The sequence below is a fragment of the Acipenser ruthenus genome, chromosome 1, assembly GCF_902713425.1.
Source record: "Acipenser ruthenus chromosome 1, fAciRut3.2 maternal haplotype, whole genome shotgun sequence".
Lineage (NCBI taxonomy): Eukaryota > Metazoa > Chordata > Actinopteri > Acipenseriformes > Acipenseridae > Acipenser > Acipenser ruthenus.
Window position 1 is genome coordinate 79,937,778 of NC_081189.1, and position 18,219 is coordinate 79,955,996.

The following is an 18,219-nucleotide window of genomic DNA, read 5'->3' on the forward strand; positions in this document are numbered from 1 at the left end:
TTTGACATATTTCATGGACTACTGGAGTCTTTATTGTATAATTTTAGGAACTATGATTTGTTTTCTACATTTCAAAAAAAGCATGACCAGTGAAATGGGGCAGTGATGCAATGCATTACTCTTCCAGATGAGGGCTCTGTCGGAGCTCAAAGTGCACAATCCCAATCATACTCCCCGCCTCCTCTGCCTGTTCTCCAGGTTATAGGCACTACATCCCTATGTGGATCAGATGTGGAGAGCCTGTGAGCAGTATGGCTAAACACTGTTACATCACCTACAACATGCACATCTTACTACATAGCATTCAAGCAACAAGGGAAGAGTTGGACACTTGATGGGAGGTGATTTTTTTTTTTTTGGTAGATTCATAACACAGCAATGGCCTAAAAAGTTTTTATTTTTTAATTTTTAAGAAGGTTACCTACAGTATTTTTTTTTTGTTTTTTTTGTTTGAGTTAACTGCGCAGACCTGTATATGCATGCACAAGTGGTTTAAAGGGAAAGTGTTAGCAGGAACAGCGGACGATGGACAAAACGGGAGACCCTGGGATGTGACACTCGACAGACAAAGTGACGAGGAAGGGGTTTACAGTCCTTTAGCTCTGTGCTGTTAATCTCTGCTCTGTTAAGGATGCCTGGTGGGCCACCATTTTGTTCTCATGGCTTCGCAGCTTTGATACAACATCCAGAAACATCAAGCCTTGAACTTCCTTATGCAGAGGTTCTATGGGGAAAAAAACTAAAAAATATTAGTCACTCACATTTGTGTAAACAGTTTATGATTCACACCTCTGTGTCCAAAGACCTTGATAAATCTGGCCCATGGTGAATACTGAACAATGGTTTTCATATAAAATCAGTATGTAAAATCTAAAGTATGGACAGATGGGTGCCTTGACAGTGTCTCGTCATATCGGAGACTCAAGTTGCTAAGAAGTGTCCACTTTTCTGTCCATGCAGATCTTGTTTGTTACATTTTTTTAGTTGATTAGGGAAACAAGCTTTCAGGAGGCACAAGCAAGTTACAAGCAAACACTGATACTCATAGATAGCAGGAGTGATAAAGAGAGTGCACATTTAATCAGCAAGTTACATGCAAACACTAATACTCAGATAGCAGGAGTGATAAGAGAGTGCACATTTAATCAGCAAGTTACATGCAAACACTAATACTCAGATAGCAGGAGTGATCAGAGAGTGCACATTTAATCAGCAAGTTACATGCAAACACTGATACTCATAAATGGCAGGAGTGATAAGAGAGTGCACATTTAATCAACAGCAATCTATAATCAGATTTCTTGTTATAGGGTGCCCCCTCTGGTGCTGTCATTTAATAGACAATAAAGGATGCGCATGATGCCAAGTGTCTATCTAGAAGGTACAGTTTTGTGTAGCACATATCTCCTGTTGTGAAGGTACGATCAATCTAGATCAATATATACATATGTTTTTTAATCAGTCATTTTCACTACCAAGTCATATTCCACAAAAAACTGACCCGTCCATCTAGACTCATGCAGATCTAACACCAGAAGTATTATTGCATGCAGTTAAAGGTTGGCAGTATTTAGATTTGCTGCTGTTTTGATCAGAAAAATAGTAATACACTTCTTTTTCTTTTATCCAACAGTTGACTTAGTAAATGCTGTACGAATATCTGTTAAATTAAATGTGTCGATTGTCATGTGTAGTATAAAAATACATTTCCTGTTTGTTTTAATTTTTGATTGTGTGTTTTTTGTATAATTCCCTATTGTTTCTGCTTCAATCATTATTGGCTGAATGTCTAAAGTGAGATGGTTTGAAAAAAATAACCACTAGAGGGTTTACAGTAGTATTTTCTGTACCTTCTGTAACTGATTTTGTGGAGATTTTTAGCCTGGTAAACAATGAAACAGGAATAAAGACCTATACACGACACTAAGGCTGTACATTTTTTAAATAAAACCTTAAACCTTGTGTAATCTGTTGTTTAGTATCAAAACATAGCAAAGACAAAAGAGAATTGATTATGTATTTATAGTCAAATACTTAAGTTAAAAGGTGAAATTAAAGAAGAAAAATTACAATAAATGAAATACTGCAGGATGTTTTTATGAAAATGTCAGATGATTCACATTTAATAAAATGACTCACTTGAACCCATGACAGTACAGATGAGTATCATGGAATTGTATTTGATCTCAGGGGCACTCCTCTCGTCTGATAACAGCTTGTGTAGTACCTGCACTAGCGTAGCACTTTCCAGGTCCTTCTCTGCCATCCCTGTGCCAGAAAACACATTCAGATCTGTGTTCAGGGATGTTTTTTAACAAACCAACAACTTAACAGTGATCTTGGTTGATGTTAACTAGCTCACAATATAACACAGCTTCCTGTAGCTTATAAGCAAACAAGTTTCCTGATTAAGCCACATAGTGTTAATAAATAAATCAAGGAAACAAATGTGGATGCTGAAACAAGGACAGCTTTTTTACCCCCTGAACCACAACTGGATTCTGCAATTCCTGTGACTGTTTTATCAAACTTAGTATCATTTTCAATTATTGTTCGGTAATTGCAATCACTGACCAAATTGGATTTGGGTCCATCATATATATATATTTTTTACATATACTTTGCAGTGCAAGTATCTTTGGAACTACATCCTCAAGTGACCCTGAGGTGGGGTCATTACCATATTCATCTTTGTCCTGCCAAAGTTATAATTACCCAAGTCTAAAGCAGCTATCAGTCCAAGAGCTACCAGGGCTTCATTCTGCATGATCATGTGCTCGCTCCTTGCCATGGTAGCCAAGTGTTTCACACCACCGTTCTGGATTACCGTCCTGACAACATCCTGAAAAAGAAAGTCTTCATTATTATTTCTTTATTTAAATACATAAAATGTAAGATGTCCTAAGAGGCAGAAAACAGAAACAAGATATCCCACGACAATGACTTAGAATCAAAGCTTTAGTGGAGTCTTCAACGCAGGGTGTATTTTTTTTACTTGTGCTGTACTTTTAACATTAAAAATGTATAGAACACAGCCAATACATACTACCACTGTTAATGCTCCCTACAACTTAGATGCAAAATTTGTACATGGCTGTCAGTTTAAACATGTATTTAAACATTCCAAAGTTGTTAAATGTTGTATTGTCCTGAAGCAGCTGTCTCACAAATCACACAATATGTTAGGGATTTCAAACAAACTGACTCTTAAACAGTGATATCTATAGCTTTATAATCAGTATATTATACAAGTTCTTAGCATTGTCAAATAAAGCATTTTTTGGGGGGCGATCAAAAAAGCCAACACTTTCGTCTTCCTGTTGCCATATCACTTCCTGTTGTAAAGGTCATTGTCTATTGCTAGGCCTCACACTGGTAGACCATGTCAAGGAGTCTGACACAGGAAGTAAAAGTGTACCAGGAAGAACCAAGTTTTGCAAAGCTTTACAGTAGTTTGTGAAAAAAAATACGCACAGACAATGAAAGTCAAAAACAAGTGTAAAACAAAAAGGTTTTAGGTTACAAACAAGAGGTAAGGGCACTGATTTCAACATCTTGGTGATAACTCATTTAACATTCTCAGTTTTTATTGTAGTTACACAGAATCTGTGATGGAATCATCTGCAGTATTTTCGCTTGCATTTGGGAGTCTGCAGCAAGTCCAGAAATCGAGTAGTATCTAAGATAAAACAACCTCTTGTTTAAAAAATATTCTGTCTTGATGTATCCACTATTTTGGTTACAGATGCTGCTATGACAGTTGTGCTGTACAACTGACCTTTGATTTGCTGTGCCTTATAAGTGCAGACAGCAGTCGGTTTGATTCACCCATCACGCCTGCGTGGTCTTTAGCTTCACACCACTCCACCAGGCGTTCCACCAACTTCACATTTTTCCCCAGCTGTTCTGCAGCTTCGGCTAGTAAAAGAGAAATAGGATAAATGTGAACGGTTTCTCAGATATGGCATACAGGGTCTGTCAAAACATACACAACATACATATAATTTCTATAAAAGATTTATATGTGTGTGGAATGGGATGAATAATGTAGAATAGTTTTGTCTGACAACACTTTTACAGTCATGCTGTACTATGCTCTCCAGCCCAATAGCATACTGGCAGCAACTTGGATTCACAATATTCTGTACATGAAAAAATCCATTGTAGTTTACAAAGCGAGTTTATGCCATTGAAGCCCATACAGTCATCAGGCTTGACAGTTGGAAACTTACTTTTAGCATTAAACAGATTTTTCCATGACTTCTGAAGAGTTTTGATTTAGTTTGATCACTTCTAGACCTGTATTTGGTGCATGCTCTTGCTAATCCACCAGCCTCCATGGTCTCTATGAACGTTTAACTGTAAAACTATCTTGTGTGCATTAGATATATCATTTTTCTCTCATAGCTATTTTTACAGGTATTTCATGGCCAAGAGATAGTAAGCCGTGCACACGAGATAAATATATTCTTTCTCTCATGTCCCCTCCCGGGCTCCGTAGTAAAACAGAACATGGCTGCAGAAGGAATTACTTAAATGCACATAGATCTCAAGCATCTTGTTTAACTCTGAAGACAAGCAGCACACACATATCCATCAGACCACATCTGCCTAAAAATAGCCCATTTCACAGATGTTTTGACCTGTGCTTTCTTAATTACACTGATGAAGACACAAGCCAAAATGTTATTCAGCTTGACTTACTGCACTTTCTTATATATTTTTCAGATTTTTTATTGAGCGCTTTTGAAGTTATGGGTGAATGATCTAAATCCCAATATTACCTCACTTCCCCACTCCATACTAATTGTATGAAAATCGGACTCGATGTCAGGATACTGATATACAGGAGATGACGGTAATTGCTTTTGTTGTAATGGTAAAAGGTTATTGGTGATATGTGGTAATTCAGCCAGTGTATACATTAGAGTGCGGTGTTGGCTGGCCCTTCTGGGTTTCTGTTTCAAGCAGCTGTCGAGTAATGGAGCTCTTCTAATGATTTAGCCACTTAAACCAAACTGACATCTTTTCTTCTCCTACTGTATCCTTCAGAGCCGAGAACTCCAACTGCCGGGCTGTGCTGTTTTTTTTTGTTTTTTTTCAATGAGGACAAGTCTTGTTTCCAATTAGAGTGCATATATTAAATCAGTGCTGAAACATCATAAAACAAACCTGCTGCCTATGCTCTAAGCCTATTTGCCAATACTGTTTATGAGGAATACAAACTGTTTAGCAATGTTATGTCTTTCCTTTCAACAGATACTTAAAAAAAACTGCTTGATGTATAATTTGCAATATATTATTATCAATAGGCTAATTAACATGTACACATTACGAGTAGTAGGTATACACTGCAGGAGGGGTGCGTGACTCCACAGGTAAACTATTCGAGTTACAGTATAATAGGAGTTTGTATTCAGGATCTCAATAATTCCATAGGGCCTGAAAGTATACTCTCCTTGGTGATCCTTGTTTTAGTTTTTTACTGTAAGAACGGCAAGATTTGTGCTCCCACTGCTTGAAATATTGTGCCCGCTGCCAAACCCGTAGCTAGGCATTTTAGCACCCAGGGCAGGCAGTCATATTTGGAGTTAGGATGGTATAATTGCTCACGTTTCAAAGTTTTGATTAACTTATTGCTGTTTCCGAATCTCTCCTTTAACATGTTTGAAGGAAACAAGACATTACTTAAAACGGAAAGGAACTTGTTAACACGTGTTAACTGCAAGACTGTATTTCCTGCCTCTGCGATTATACTCAATCCACATATTTTCAGCACCAATCAGTGACAATGAGTATTTTACATATGGTCATTTTTTGTTAGTCGGGGCTGGAGTTTAGTTTTTGACTCCACAGTAAAAGCTAAAGCAGAGATCAAGTTGTGCTTATAATAAGGAAGATTAAATTGTTTTCTTTTTTTCTGATCAAATTAAAACTTCAGTAACTGCACACATTAGTGGAATATTAGCAGTATCGCTGTAAAAAAAACTACTGTATGGTTCTTTTAGCAGCCACATTAACTCTTACAGAATCCTTTAATATCTCTATAATATCCTTGTATATATAACTTTTAAGTAAGTTCTTGCGTGGCATTTTCTCATAATCATTGATTGGTACTGTAAGAAAGCATGGATTGAAAATAATGACTTAATGGCATGATGGATATTCAGAAAGCCATTTTTCTGCACCCACGGCTTTGCACTGGGACGGCTGCCCTGCTCGACCCCCTAGTTACGGATCTGCCCACTGCTCTAAAACTTCTTAAAGAGTCAGTAGCGGGGTTCTGAAAAATGTTCTACTTCCCCAAGAGTTCAAGAGTTAGGAATATCCAATGCAGTGCACTACTTTAATACAGAGCAAAAAGGCTGGGAGAGCCAGATTAGGTGCCCCCCCGCCCCCCCAAAAAAATAAAAAAAACAGTGAACACAGGCAGTAGAATGAGCACAGATTAGAAAGACGTGCATTTACATGAATGCTAGATGTAAAAACAATTTTAAAAAAATGCTGGCTAAAAAAAATAAGTCTGTAATTTTGACAAGACAAATGTGCCTTCATAATGTGTGTTATTTAGTTAGTATCTGTTTCACATTTGAAAGCAGTTTCAGTTAATGGCGGCTTTAAAAGCAATGCTTGGTATTGCATCATAGGGAGCTGTAATATTAATTTATAAACACACCCGTAATAAAAGAAAGCATTGCAAATCTGATAATTATATATCACATGGTTAAAGCTGTTTGTTGTGCTGGTTAGTAATAACAGTAGCACAACGTGTGATTGTGCAGAAATGGGTTTTTGCATGAACTGCGTAACCGAATTTTGAAAGTTGTTTGCGGACTACCTGGAGTTTACTTACGGACCACATGTTGGGAACCACTGTCCTAGAGTGATCGTCAACTGCTCATTTGAAAGGCAAAAACTTTGACTAATTAGCTGTAATTTATGTATTTATTTAAAATGTTCTATCTTTTAAAAAAAAAAAAAAAAAACCTAAACATTTTTACAAAACTGCCTCTTCAGTCATAGCCGCGCTCCACACTTTGAGAACTACTGCTCTAAACCAGGAAGAGCGATAAAAAAATAAAACAGAAAAAAAGAACATGCTCTGGCTTTTCAGTTTTGTAGCACATCATGGATCGTTACTGCTGTTACCTGTTTGACAATGTGGTCAATAATCCTAACACTACCAGTGCACTAGAGCGGACATTTTAAAAAAGCTTTGAAACAGACGTGTAACGCTATATTTTTCGGAACCCCACTACTTAGTCTTCTAATTTCTTTAAAACCACCTGTCTACTCAATAATCTATACACTTGCCATACATCTGGATTTAAATTATGCCCAACTTTGTCAATTGTTAGATATTATGATAATGTATGTATGCTACATTTCTTCATTTTTGATCTTTGCTGATTCATTTAATGGCATTTATGTAACTGTTCTGAAGGTGCTGTGTATGCGGGTCCAGGACCCTTTAATGAAAGACATCTAAATCTCACTAACAGTAAGACACAACTTTGCAAGTTAACTACACAAAAACGTAGTCCTAGATTCAATCTCTTAGTTAATTAGAGAAAGAAAGACTTGATTGAAGTAATCTGATGATTTGGACCATTACAATCAAAGCCGAGTTTAATTTATTAAAAAATTATTTCACATAATATACTTTAAATAGCATCTAATCCAGTCTGTCTTTGAACAGCGTACCTTGTGCATCAATCAGCATTCGTAACGTTCCAAGCAACTTGAACTGTACTGGAGGCATCTCCGATTTTAGAAACTTTAATACTTCCTCTGATACTCCCGCAGACAGCAGCTTTGTCTTGTTCACAACTGAAAATAAAGATTTTTTTTTTAAAGGAAAGATTATTCAGAGGTGGTGCATCTTAGTACTATGTTTGTGCACATGTGCTAATGTAATCCGTCAAGGATGGACTACTATTGGCAGTATTTTTTTTAAAGGTTATGTTCTAATTTTATATAAGTTTATACCTCTTGACAGTAGCTTAAAAACGTATTTGGAGAGTTAACAGTCAATACACTCTAGCCTTAATATCATAAGAAAGCAGTCAATCAAAACAGGGAGGTTAAAGTCAATACCGTGCTAGAGCGCCAATGAAGACAAAAAGGTGTGTGACACTCACCCGGAATTGCCAGGTTTCGCAGGGCGCTCAGGGCAGCGTGCTGAACTGTGACATTCCCATCTTCCACGTGTCTGTCCAGCAGATCTAGCAGCTTCTGAACAATCCCTGTGTCCACCATGTGGATGCAATTCCCGTCTAATTACAAACAAACAACAACTAGTGTGTGAATTTGTTATTTTATAAATAGTGTTAAAAGGAACTGTCTGAGGAGTGGGAAAATTATATTTTTTCCTGGCCATCTCAAAAGTAGTAGCCTTAAGGCAATTGTGCACTGTCGTTGCTCTCATTGTTAACTCATTTAATATTGCACAGCTGTCTTGTACGACAAGTGTGGGCTTGGTGTGCAAGAGTTAAAAGGACATTTTTTTTTTTTATTAATATGCAGTAAAAGTAAAGTTTAAATTAATTATTATTACTATTATTTATTTATTTGGCAGACACCTTTATCCAAGGCGACTTACAGGTGCTACAGGGCAGTAAAGGTTTACAATGAAAGCTTAATAATTTAAATACAGTGTAGTTTACAGTAAGTGATAATACTAAAACACAATATGAACTAGGATGCAACAAGTTAAGATTACAACAAGTTATAGCAACAATGACATAATAGTGCAAGGATAGTGCATTAGCTGAGGATCCAGTAACGTGGTGCCTAGGTCAGGCAAGTCCAGTGCATAGGAGCAGTAGAGCAAGAGATACACTGATCCGGTATGCAATGGCCTTAAAAGCAGCTCACAATTTTCTCAAATCAAATATGTGTGAATGTGCTCTTTCTAAGGGCATTCATTGTGTGGGTATCGCTTAAAGGAAAGCGCTCATATGGTGGTGGGATTGTCTGATTGGCTGAAGTACAAGGATGGATATTCGCTGCAGCCAAAAGCCTTACCGTTTCGAGCGAAGTTGGCGATGGCCAGGGCGCCGGCCAGCTGTAGTTGGTGATTGTGTGACGGCACCCAGGAGAGCACCCGCTGGAAGACACTGCCTTTCCCTTCATCAAACAGCTTCTGCATTGACTCGTCTGCAAGCAATAAGACAATCAAACACCAGCTCTCCTGATCGGCAAAAATAACTCTTTAGGAGGTCAAAGTAAAAATTAAAACTGGTCTATGTAAAAAGCTTTATTTTGTGATACCGAAGAGTATTTATTGACAAAGAGGATGTGCTTGGCTAGGCTCCTCTTACCTCCCAATAGCAGCAACACCATGAGGTCAGAGGCAGTCTTCAGCTCAGCTATGTCTTCCTCTTTGTCCCCGTCCACAGTCTGTCCAACAACATCCAGGAGACACTCAACTAGGCCAGCGTCCACCAGCTGCAGCTTTATCGTGTCTGAAAGCAAGACAAAAACAGCAGGTTACCCAGGGACAGAGTGAGTGAGAGAGCGAGAGTTGAAGACATTGAAAAATACTTCTAGTCTAAACATTTGGCATTTAATTTATTAGGTTTATTTTAGCAGTTGTAAACTCAGCACTATTGAGTGTTTAATAGTTATGGATAAGGGATAGAAAGAGAAATCTGTGCTGCTCCTCCACAGCTCACAGGGACTGCAGATTGCAGGACAAGCTTTGTAGTTTCTTTTATTAGACTCAGAAAAGGACAGCTTCGGAATTATGGATGGGTCACTTCACTTTCAGTCCCCTGATATACTGTACATTATATAGACAACACTACACCCTGCTGTAGTCTGCACGTCATCTGGCAGCAGTGTGGAGTAGTGGTTAGGGCTCTGGACTCTTGACCAGAGGGTCGTGGGTTCAATCCCAGGTGAGGGACACTGCTGCTGTACCCTTGAGCAAGGTACTTTACCTAGATTCCTCCAGTAAAAACCCAACTGTATAAATGGGTAATTGTATGTAAAAATAATGTGACATCTTGTAACAATTGTGAGTCGCCCTAGATAAGGGTGTCTGCTAAGAAATAAATAATAATAATAATAACCACACAGGGCGTTTTACAACTAAAAACTTGTCACTCCCCCTTGAAGGCATTATTGTTTACTTTTGTACCAGATATCTAATCATGTTTAAAAAGAATGTCAATGTTAAAAGATGAATAACTGTGAGTGTCCACCTGCACACGTAGCCATTTATGTTTAGTGGAAACCAGGAATATTCTTATGCCGTAATATGAACGAGGGAGAGCAGGGTACAACAGTGCCCCCGGGGTACCGTGTGGTGTCTCGTTTATTTAACCAGGAAATGTACTCATTGAGACCGTCACCAAAATTTACTAGGGGCAATAATTTAGAAATTATAACTACAACCAACACAATAAATCATGCGGTTCAAGATTAATCTGCAGCACATAGAGATCAGACAACAGAATACATAGGATATCTATTTTTAAATGTGATTGTGAACTGAAATAAATTTGCTTTTTTTTAATAAAATTATAAATATGTAACTACAGTAAGCACTTCTAGGAAATGAACTGTTCAATGAGAATAAAACACAAAAAAACTTTGTCATCATATGCAAAAAATGCAAACCTAACATCAAAAATTGGTAGGCTTTACATACTACGTGCAAAAAAAAAAGCTGCAACGCAGCCTACTTTTACTCTTAAAAAAAGAATTATCATTATGCTTAGCTTGATTTGTGGTCTTGCAGCGATCCTGAATTTCTGTTGAGACTGGTGGGTTTAATGTGTTGTTGTAGCAGAAGAGCTGCTAGTGTATTCTGAGAAGTGAAGGCGTGTTCAGCACGCAGCAGACTAGATGTACTCGTGTGTGAGAGTCAGGGATCCAGACAGCCTAAATAGTGAAGGAGTTGACACTCTTTGCTACAATTTGCAGTTTAACAGTAGACAAGTAAGCATCTTTCTGTCCAATGAGCCGTCAGAACGTTTAAAAAAATAAAATACAATAAACCTCCCATTCATTTTTAGTGCTTTGCTCCATTACGCGGTTCGGTGACTAAATTTCTATTTAAACAGTAACTGCACTCAGACACTCAATACAATGTTGCCGCGGCCGGGATTGAAGTACGGTGTGCCGAAAGGCTCAAGACACAGCAATGCGATTAACGCGTGTTAAAATAATTAATCTCTAAAAACATTTACGTGTTAATCGCAGAAGTTAACTGCGATTGATAGCCCGAATTAATATTATTAACTGCTTCAACCCATAATGTATTAATTTAGTCTGAGGCTGATACAAGCAGTGTTGGCTACATTTAAGATAAAAGTGTTTTTTCTTTTTTTTAAGGAAAACTTGCTGCTCTTGATCCATGAGAGTGAGCAACCCATCCCTCTGTAGCAGCTAAAGTAGGATGTTGTCTTGGAGACAGCGTGTACAAGTACAGCAGTCTGTGACCAGAGTAATAATAAATCTCCACGCTTTTCATTTCTAGAGCACCATTTTCATAATAAAGACGTAAACACAACAAAGGGAGAGGGGAGAGATCAGTCTGAAGTTTTAATAGGATTTAAAGTTACAGTATATACACTAAGAAATGTCACAACTACACACCTACATTATCAGCTGCCTTTTTCTACTAATTTGGGGGTGGTCATATGTATTTAAAAGCAGCTATAACATTTCTATGTCCAGGCTGCTATCTGCCTTCTCTGCCTGGCAGGGCACACTTGTTTTTATTTAATGCCTCGTTCCTCCCCCTATTACCACCTAAACACATTTCCGCTAAACAATAAAAGACTTAAAGAAATATAATCTTAGAAGTGTACTGGCAGATAATAGCTAATTGACAGCCCTACCCACACCCTGGCAGATACACAAACTATCACTAAACCATAAAAATATATCCAAGCACACTCCTAGATAGGAGGCTGTATGAGAAGGCATGAGCTGGCTCTTCACATGATTCACTGTAAGGCCCAACCATTGACGGTGGCCGGTGACAAGTTCTGTGTGGGCCTCTGCCTGTGCTGGAGACTGAGCACAAATGAACCAGTCTTCCCGATAATTGAGCAGACTCATGCCTTTGTCTCGATGGGGACAGGATAGCTTCCATGCACTTCAAGAAGGCACAGGGAGCTAGGGAGAAGTCAAATGGCAAGATACGGAACTCGTACGCAGGTACTTCCTGTGTGTTGGTTTTATGGGGATGTGGAAATAGGCATCTTTGAGCTCCACTGTGGTGAACCAGCCTGGCCTGAATGATTGCAAGAGTCGTTTCATTGTCAACATCTTGAACCGCCTTCTGCTCAGAACAGGTTGACCTGTCTGAGGTCGTGTATCGATCTGAGACTACCGTCACGCTTTGGCACTAGGAAGTACCTGGAGTACAGCCTGTTTTGTAGCAGAGCTGCTACCTCCTGAGACACCACAGCGGTGTCCTGCGGGTCCGTGACTGATATTGTGCAGAGAATAGTCTGAATGGTAGTAAGCACCCTGATGTCCTTGGTGCACTCACGCCAATACTCCAGATGGCTCCCTGAAAAGGGGCCCTGGACCTGGGGCAGCAAACTCCTAGGGCTGCTGCTTGGCTTGTGGCTTGGCTTGTGGCTTGGCCTGCGGCTTCTGTCTCTGCGCAGGGCAGCGGAACCTATTAAAGCCTCCCCGGCACGCTGCCAGGGCACTTGCCAAATTGCAGTGGCTCTCTTGATCAGTGGCAGAAGCTCTGCTGACAGGGAGAGCTTAACTGCAGAGAATGTGTGGTGAGACTCCACGTCCTCAGATGGGAACGCCAGCTCCTGTTCACCCGCCTCCTCAGAGGAGGCGATGGACAGTATCTCCTCCTGTAGCCAATCTGTGTTCGTAGCCCCCAGGGGACAGGCGGGGCAGGCAGCGCTGAACTTTCCTGCAGTAATTCTGCGAGATCAGTTCCTTGGTGGGAAACAGCTGCCCAGAGCTTTTCCAGTTGCTCTGAGTCTGCTGATTGTTTGGAACAGTGATTCTTCTTCCTCGGGGAAGGAGAAGGAGAAGCAGAGGAGGATGAGGAAGACCGTGAGGACAGCCTCCTGCCTGGGCTATTTTCCCGGGTGCGTTGTCCGCTCTCCCTTAGCACAGAGGACACAGGGTGATGGGGAAGAGCGCTAAGCAGGATTAATGGATGTAGAGCGCTCCGTAGAGGGTCTCCACATCAATGTTTTAGAGCTGCAGGCATGCGCTTGGAGAAAGGTGCCGTGCTTGTCCTCAATAGGCAGATTGGCTTTGCATGTCTCACAGGGATAAAACCCAGGCATGATGCAAGAAGCAAGCAATGCAGTGTACAGTATACAGATGTACAGGTGCTGCCTCAATCTGCTTATAGATAGCAACCGGGCGGGTCAAGACCCAAGCGGGACCGGTTTGGTACCGAACCGGTGACTTGAGCACCAGTCAGTAACGGACCACTATGTAGGACCGGGTCAGTACCGGTTCGGTGACTTTCGTATCGCGTCAGAACCGCGACAGTACCGGTTTGGTGACTTTCACACTGAGTCGGTACGGGTACGGTACCGGGTCAGAACTGAGGGAAGCTCACTTGTTAGACAGTACTAACAGCCTTCGTAATGGGGAACCAGTGATAACAGTTATTCTGGTGGAGCCTTTTTATGCCTGATGGTTGCCAAAAAAAATAAATGTCATAAGAATAATGTCATTAAAAACCAAAACATTTTTTTAAATCGTTTTTAGGTGTTTTTAATAACTTTTTTTTTGGACTGCTTGAAAATTGGTTGCCGTGTAAAGTGAGTCTTGTTGACAGCTCTGTTTGAAATTGATATGGCAATATTTTTATTATTAAAACACCTCAAATAAAATGTTTCCATATCATCACCAGGAGAGATGGTAACGTTAAGCTATATTATATCTAGAAGTCTATAAACACATCCCACCATAGATTTTACATAAATCGAATCAGCAGCTTTTGGGGGAAGAACACAGATTTATTATTGCAAGCAGGTCTTAACATTCACCTCCACAAACACTGGCCCAGGGGGTCTGTGCAGAGGAGCTATAATGTAAGACAGAGATGTACAGTATATTAATGATGATCTGTCAGACTAGGCCGATGTAATTAACTAGAGTTGTGGGGAGGGAGGTGCAATTGCAACAATTACAAATGCAATAAGCCAGCAGCACTCACCGTTTTCTGCCAAAGGAGCCAAGACTTCAAAAATCATCTCTTTCTTCTCATGTTCTGTCTGCTTTCTGAAGAGTTTTACCAGCTCCTCTGCAATATTTGTGGACGCAAACTGTTCTTTGCTGGATTCTGCAATGTAATGATGTGAAAAAAATGAAGAGGATATAAAACCAGAACAACAGCCCTTAGAAATGTGTTTCTAATGAGGACTTCTAACTCAGTACATTCATCACACTTTTACAAATGATCATGCCTATGACTTACTAAATACAGTCTCACTCTGTATTTCTATTTACTGTATTTGTATGAGCCCTGGCTGAGAGTATTTTGAATCCCTCTCTCTTTTTTCAGTAAATGTTGGTCTTCTATGTTAATAGATTCTCTATTTTAATATATATTTCAATTTATTTTGCCGTTTTCAATTCACACATCTGTTAACAATATTGAATGAATTGATATATGCCAAAACTATAACATAATAATAAAAGCAAAAATGTAAGCTCTAGTAAACGGTTTCGGTTTCAGTACAGTTCAGATTATCTAAATAAGGACTGTTTGTTTTATAGTACTCGCTTCCAGGGCACTGTTTTTTGTTAATTTTATTTTAAAATGATTCATACAGGCAGGCCTACAGAGACTTGTTGTTTTGTTTACTTGTATACTGGAGAGTGCATTCAGCTGAAGCACCTAATTACAAACACAGGAATATCAAACACGAATCACATGAAGTACAAATAACCCATAACTTCATTCTAGCTCTCTGTTTCCTGAACAACTATCAATCAAACCTTGTGATTAGGAAAGGCTGATAAAAGGCACTAGCCAAAAGATGGTCTTTATACGTTATACATTTTATCTTGCAGGCTCTCCTCCACCCTTTTTAATGCAGAAATCAACATAAGACATACATTATGGTTTATTTCTAATTAAATTAGAAATGTGAACAAAAACTAAGCATTCATGGGGGCATAATGTAAGGGGAAGGTCATATCAGATTGAATGCTTTGTGAACATTAAGCAAAACGTGTATGTGAAAAGGATCTGTGTCACTGGTATGTCCAGAGATTTAAACATCTGTAATGGAACTGTACTGAGTAAAATCATAGATTGCAGCAGTGTACCAGCTGTAAAGACAATGTCTGAAAGGGAGTGCTCTGTATTATTAATATGGCCCGAGATTGAATCGGTAAATGTTCACTGTACATCTGTAATGTAACTTTACAGAGGATCATAGAATACAGCTGTGTACCAGCTGTAAAGACACTATGGCAAAGCGTGTGGTCTGTTTCATTGACATGGCCATAGGTTAAAACAATTCAGGATTGAAAGTGTAAATTGTTAACTGGTTAACACCTTTACTAAGAATACGGCTATGTATCAAATACTAAAACAGTAACTCCAAGTGTACTGTCTATTCAGCAGATCATAATATTCAGAGGTCAGAAGTCATGGTCACCAACTATTTCAGCAAGCTAAAATGGTTAGTGAGATTTCCTCATGGGGATGCTTAATATTGTAGTTACATTATGTCGGGATTTTTATTTTATTTTAATTAAAACATTTATCCAGGATACACAGCTTAGATGCCACATAAAGTTATACTGTGGAGCTTTATTCCTACCCCCCTACACCTTTCCTACAGACAACCTACAAGGACAGCCTCAAAAGCCTTTGTTAAATCTGATCATCCTGAGTTTTGAAGTTCCTTGATGGATTACCAAGTTCTGCCAGGTTTCCAAACGCAATCAGACACATCTCTGTTAGCGGTGTGTTCTGGAAATGGACCCCAAGCAGCTTTACAAGGGTAGGAATCACACCCATGTTGACCAGCTGTGCCTGCAAGGAATCTGAAAAAAAGAGGACAGTGATTTATGATTTACTATTTGGTGGGAAGTAATGAGTGTTCCTTTAAAAACCAGTATCTCAGTAAATGGTTTGACAGTCTATGAAGCTGCAAACTGAGACTGATGACCAATTTAAATAGCACAGCATTACGCTTACAAGGAAAACAAGAGAAAAAAGAGCCTTGTTACAGCTGGGAAGAAAATGCAAGATGATTACAGTGGTTATTTTTTAAAACAAAAAAGAGCAGAGGACTATAGGATGTCACTTTTTCTGTTTTAATCAGAGTTTTTGAATGTGCCCTAATCAAACATCAGAAAAAAATGACCTGATTTTGCAGAAGAATGAAAGCCACCAATTGACATAAAAAAAGGACAAGAAAACTGGTGGAAAAAGGAAAGATTCATTGAAAGAAAGTAAAATCTATCACTTGCCTAAGGCGGAGAAAGCTAATACTAGCCTTTTGATAACCCTGTGCAAGTTTTCCAGGTCTTGACTTACTGAGAAGGTGGTATCTGTATCCTTTGGGGATGTAACAGCCCTGACAGTACAAGCTCAATGAAGTCAGACCATCTAAAACTGTTCACTAACTGGATTAAAGAAGTGCCAAGAAGTGCAGACTCCTTATTCACTGCAAAATGAGCTGTGTTTGTAGATATTGATTCTGGGATCTTGTGCATACAGTAATTACAACCAGTATATAACCTTGGACGGCCACCTCTGGGTATATGCTCTTGACATAATAGCTGACAGATACAGTATTTGGAGAGTATTAAAATATTTTATGTGCAGTGAAAAGGTAAATCGACAATCCCAACAACGAATTGATATTTGAACAGCTTATAACACGGTTTTCTTATCCTGGTTTACGAGATAGACACATGAATACACTAGGTATTCTGATTAAATGTCAACAGTATCAAGGAGGGACAGGCTGGCTGACTGACTGATTGACACAGACATAACAGAACTGGGATTATATTTTCAGTCTAGGGTGAAATGTACTAAACAAGCGCAATGCTGTTAGCGACTTTTTAGGGAATGCTTTGCGGCTGCAGTTTCTGTTTGCGGTTCAAGCATAGATGAATATGTAATTATGGACGATCCTGCATAAATTCGCAGAAAGGGGGTGGAGGGAGGTAGTGCAAATGAGGGTTCTCAAATATTACAATGAAATGTACGAAAGCTGCAGGCAATTGCGACACTTACAATTGCATCAATTTGTTAAGAACTTTTGAAAGCATGTTTTAAACAGTCGCAATTGTTGCTGGCATTTCCCAGTCTGCTTTTTCTCGTGCATTGCCAGTTGTGCTCAATACATTTTTGAAGCGAACAGCCAAATACCTATTTTTCCCTAAAAGTAGGGTGTACTTACAAGCATTGAAAACAAATTTTAAATTCTATGACATTTCTGGTTTCCCCAACGTGTTGGGAGCAATAGACTGCACACATGTGCCGCTAACCCCTCCAGCTCATTCTGAGCATCTGTATAGGAATAGGAAACACACCTATTCGATTAATGTGCAGGTGGTTTGTAATTGTGCACAATTTAGCACTGCACCCCTGACTAACTTAAATCAAAACGGACAGCATACATTTGGCTTGTAGGCTACTAATGATAACACGAATTAGTGGAATAATGCAAAATTTGTTGCTGGTCCTTTGAAATTCTTATTATTATTAATAATAATAATAATAATAATAATAATAATAATAATAATAATAATAATAATAATAATAATAATAATTAATAAAACGTAAAATCATTTAGATTCAATTTAAAATAAGCTTTTATTCGCATTGTACACCAATGTGTACAATGCAGCAGCATGATTTATTTTGTGTTACCAGTAGGCTAAAGTAAAAAGAAAGTGCTCTAGGTGTTTATTTGATTTTACTACTGTACTGTATACTGTATAGGTCTACTGTACAGATTAATATTTTTGTTTATAATGTAATGTGTAGCCTGCCCAAAACACATTATTGTTATTTCAGCACAATGGTTTATAAATGTATGTGTGTGCGTGCGATTTCATTGTATTTTTTTAAACCCGACACCTACTAATGTCAGACAAACATTTCCGGTTTAGCAAGGGCCTACTGTACGATTATAAAAAGTTTTTTGATAGAAACACATTTTTTATTTGGGGGTGAAGGTGGGGGCCCCACTACAGAATCTGATGGCATTAAGTATCTGAACTGAAGAAAAGCTG

At 38.8% G+C, this 18,219-nt stretch overlaps 1 protein-coding gene across 3 annotated transcripts in view; it reads right to left on the minus strand.

The window, feature by feature from the left end:
- Window positions 1–18,219, minus strand: part of LOC117421356 (rap1 GTPase-GDP dissociation stimulator 1-like) — an 84,091-nt gene continuing 65,872 nt past the window's right edge. For all 3 annotated transcript variants that reach the window (XM_034035657.3, XM_034035658.3, XM_034035656.3), the window contains 10 exons: window positions 15,883–16,011; window positions 14,168–14,293; window positions 9,324–9,467; window positions 9,028–9,159; window positions 8,142–8,276; window positions 7,705–7,830; window positions 3,779–3,918; window positions 2,716–2,842; window positions 2,140–2,268; window positions 1–724 (listed from right to left, as the gene is read on the minus strand). In XM_034035657.3, coding sequence (XP_033891548.2) covers window positions 597–724; window positions 2,140–2,268; window positions 2,716–2,842; window positions 3,779–3,918; window positions 7,705–7,830; window positions 8,142–8,276; window positions 9,028–9,159; window positions 9,324–9,467; window positions 14,168–14,293; window positions 15,883–16,011 — 1,316 coding nt within the window. In that variant the 3' untranslated portion in view covers window positions 1–596. The remainder of the gene's footprint in view (window positions 725–2,139; window positions 2,269–2,715; window positions 2,843–3,778; window positions 3,919–7,704; window positions 7,831–8,141; window positions 8,277–9,027; window positions 9,160–9,323; window positions 9,468–14,167; window positions 14,294–15,882; window positions 16,012–18,219) is intronic.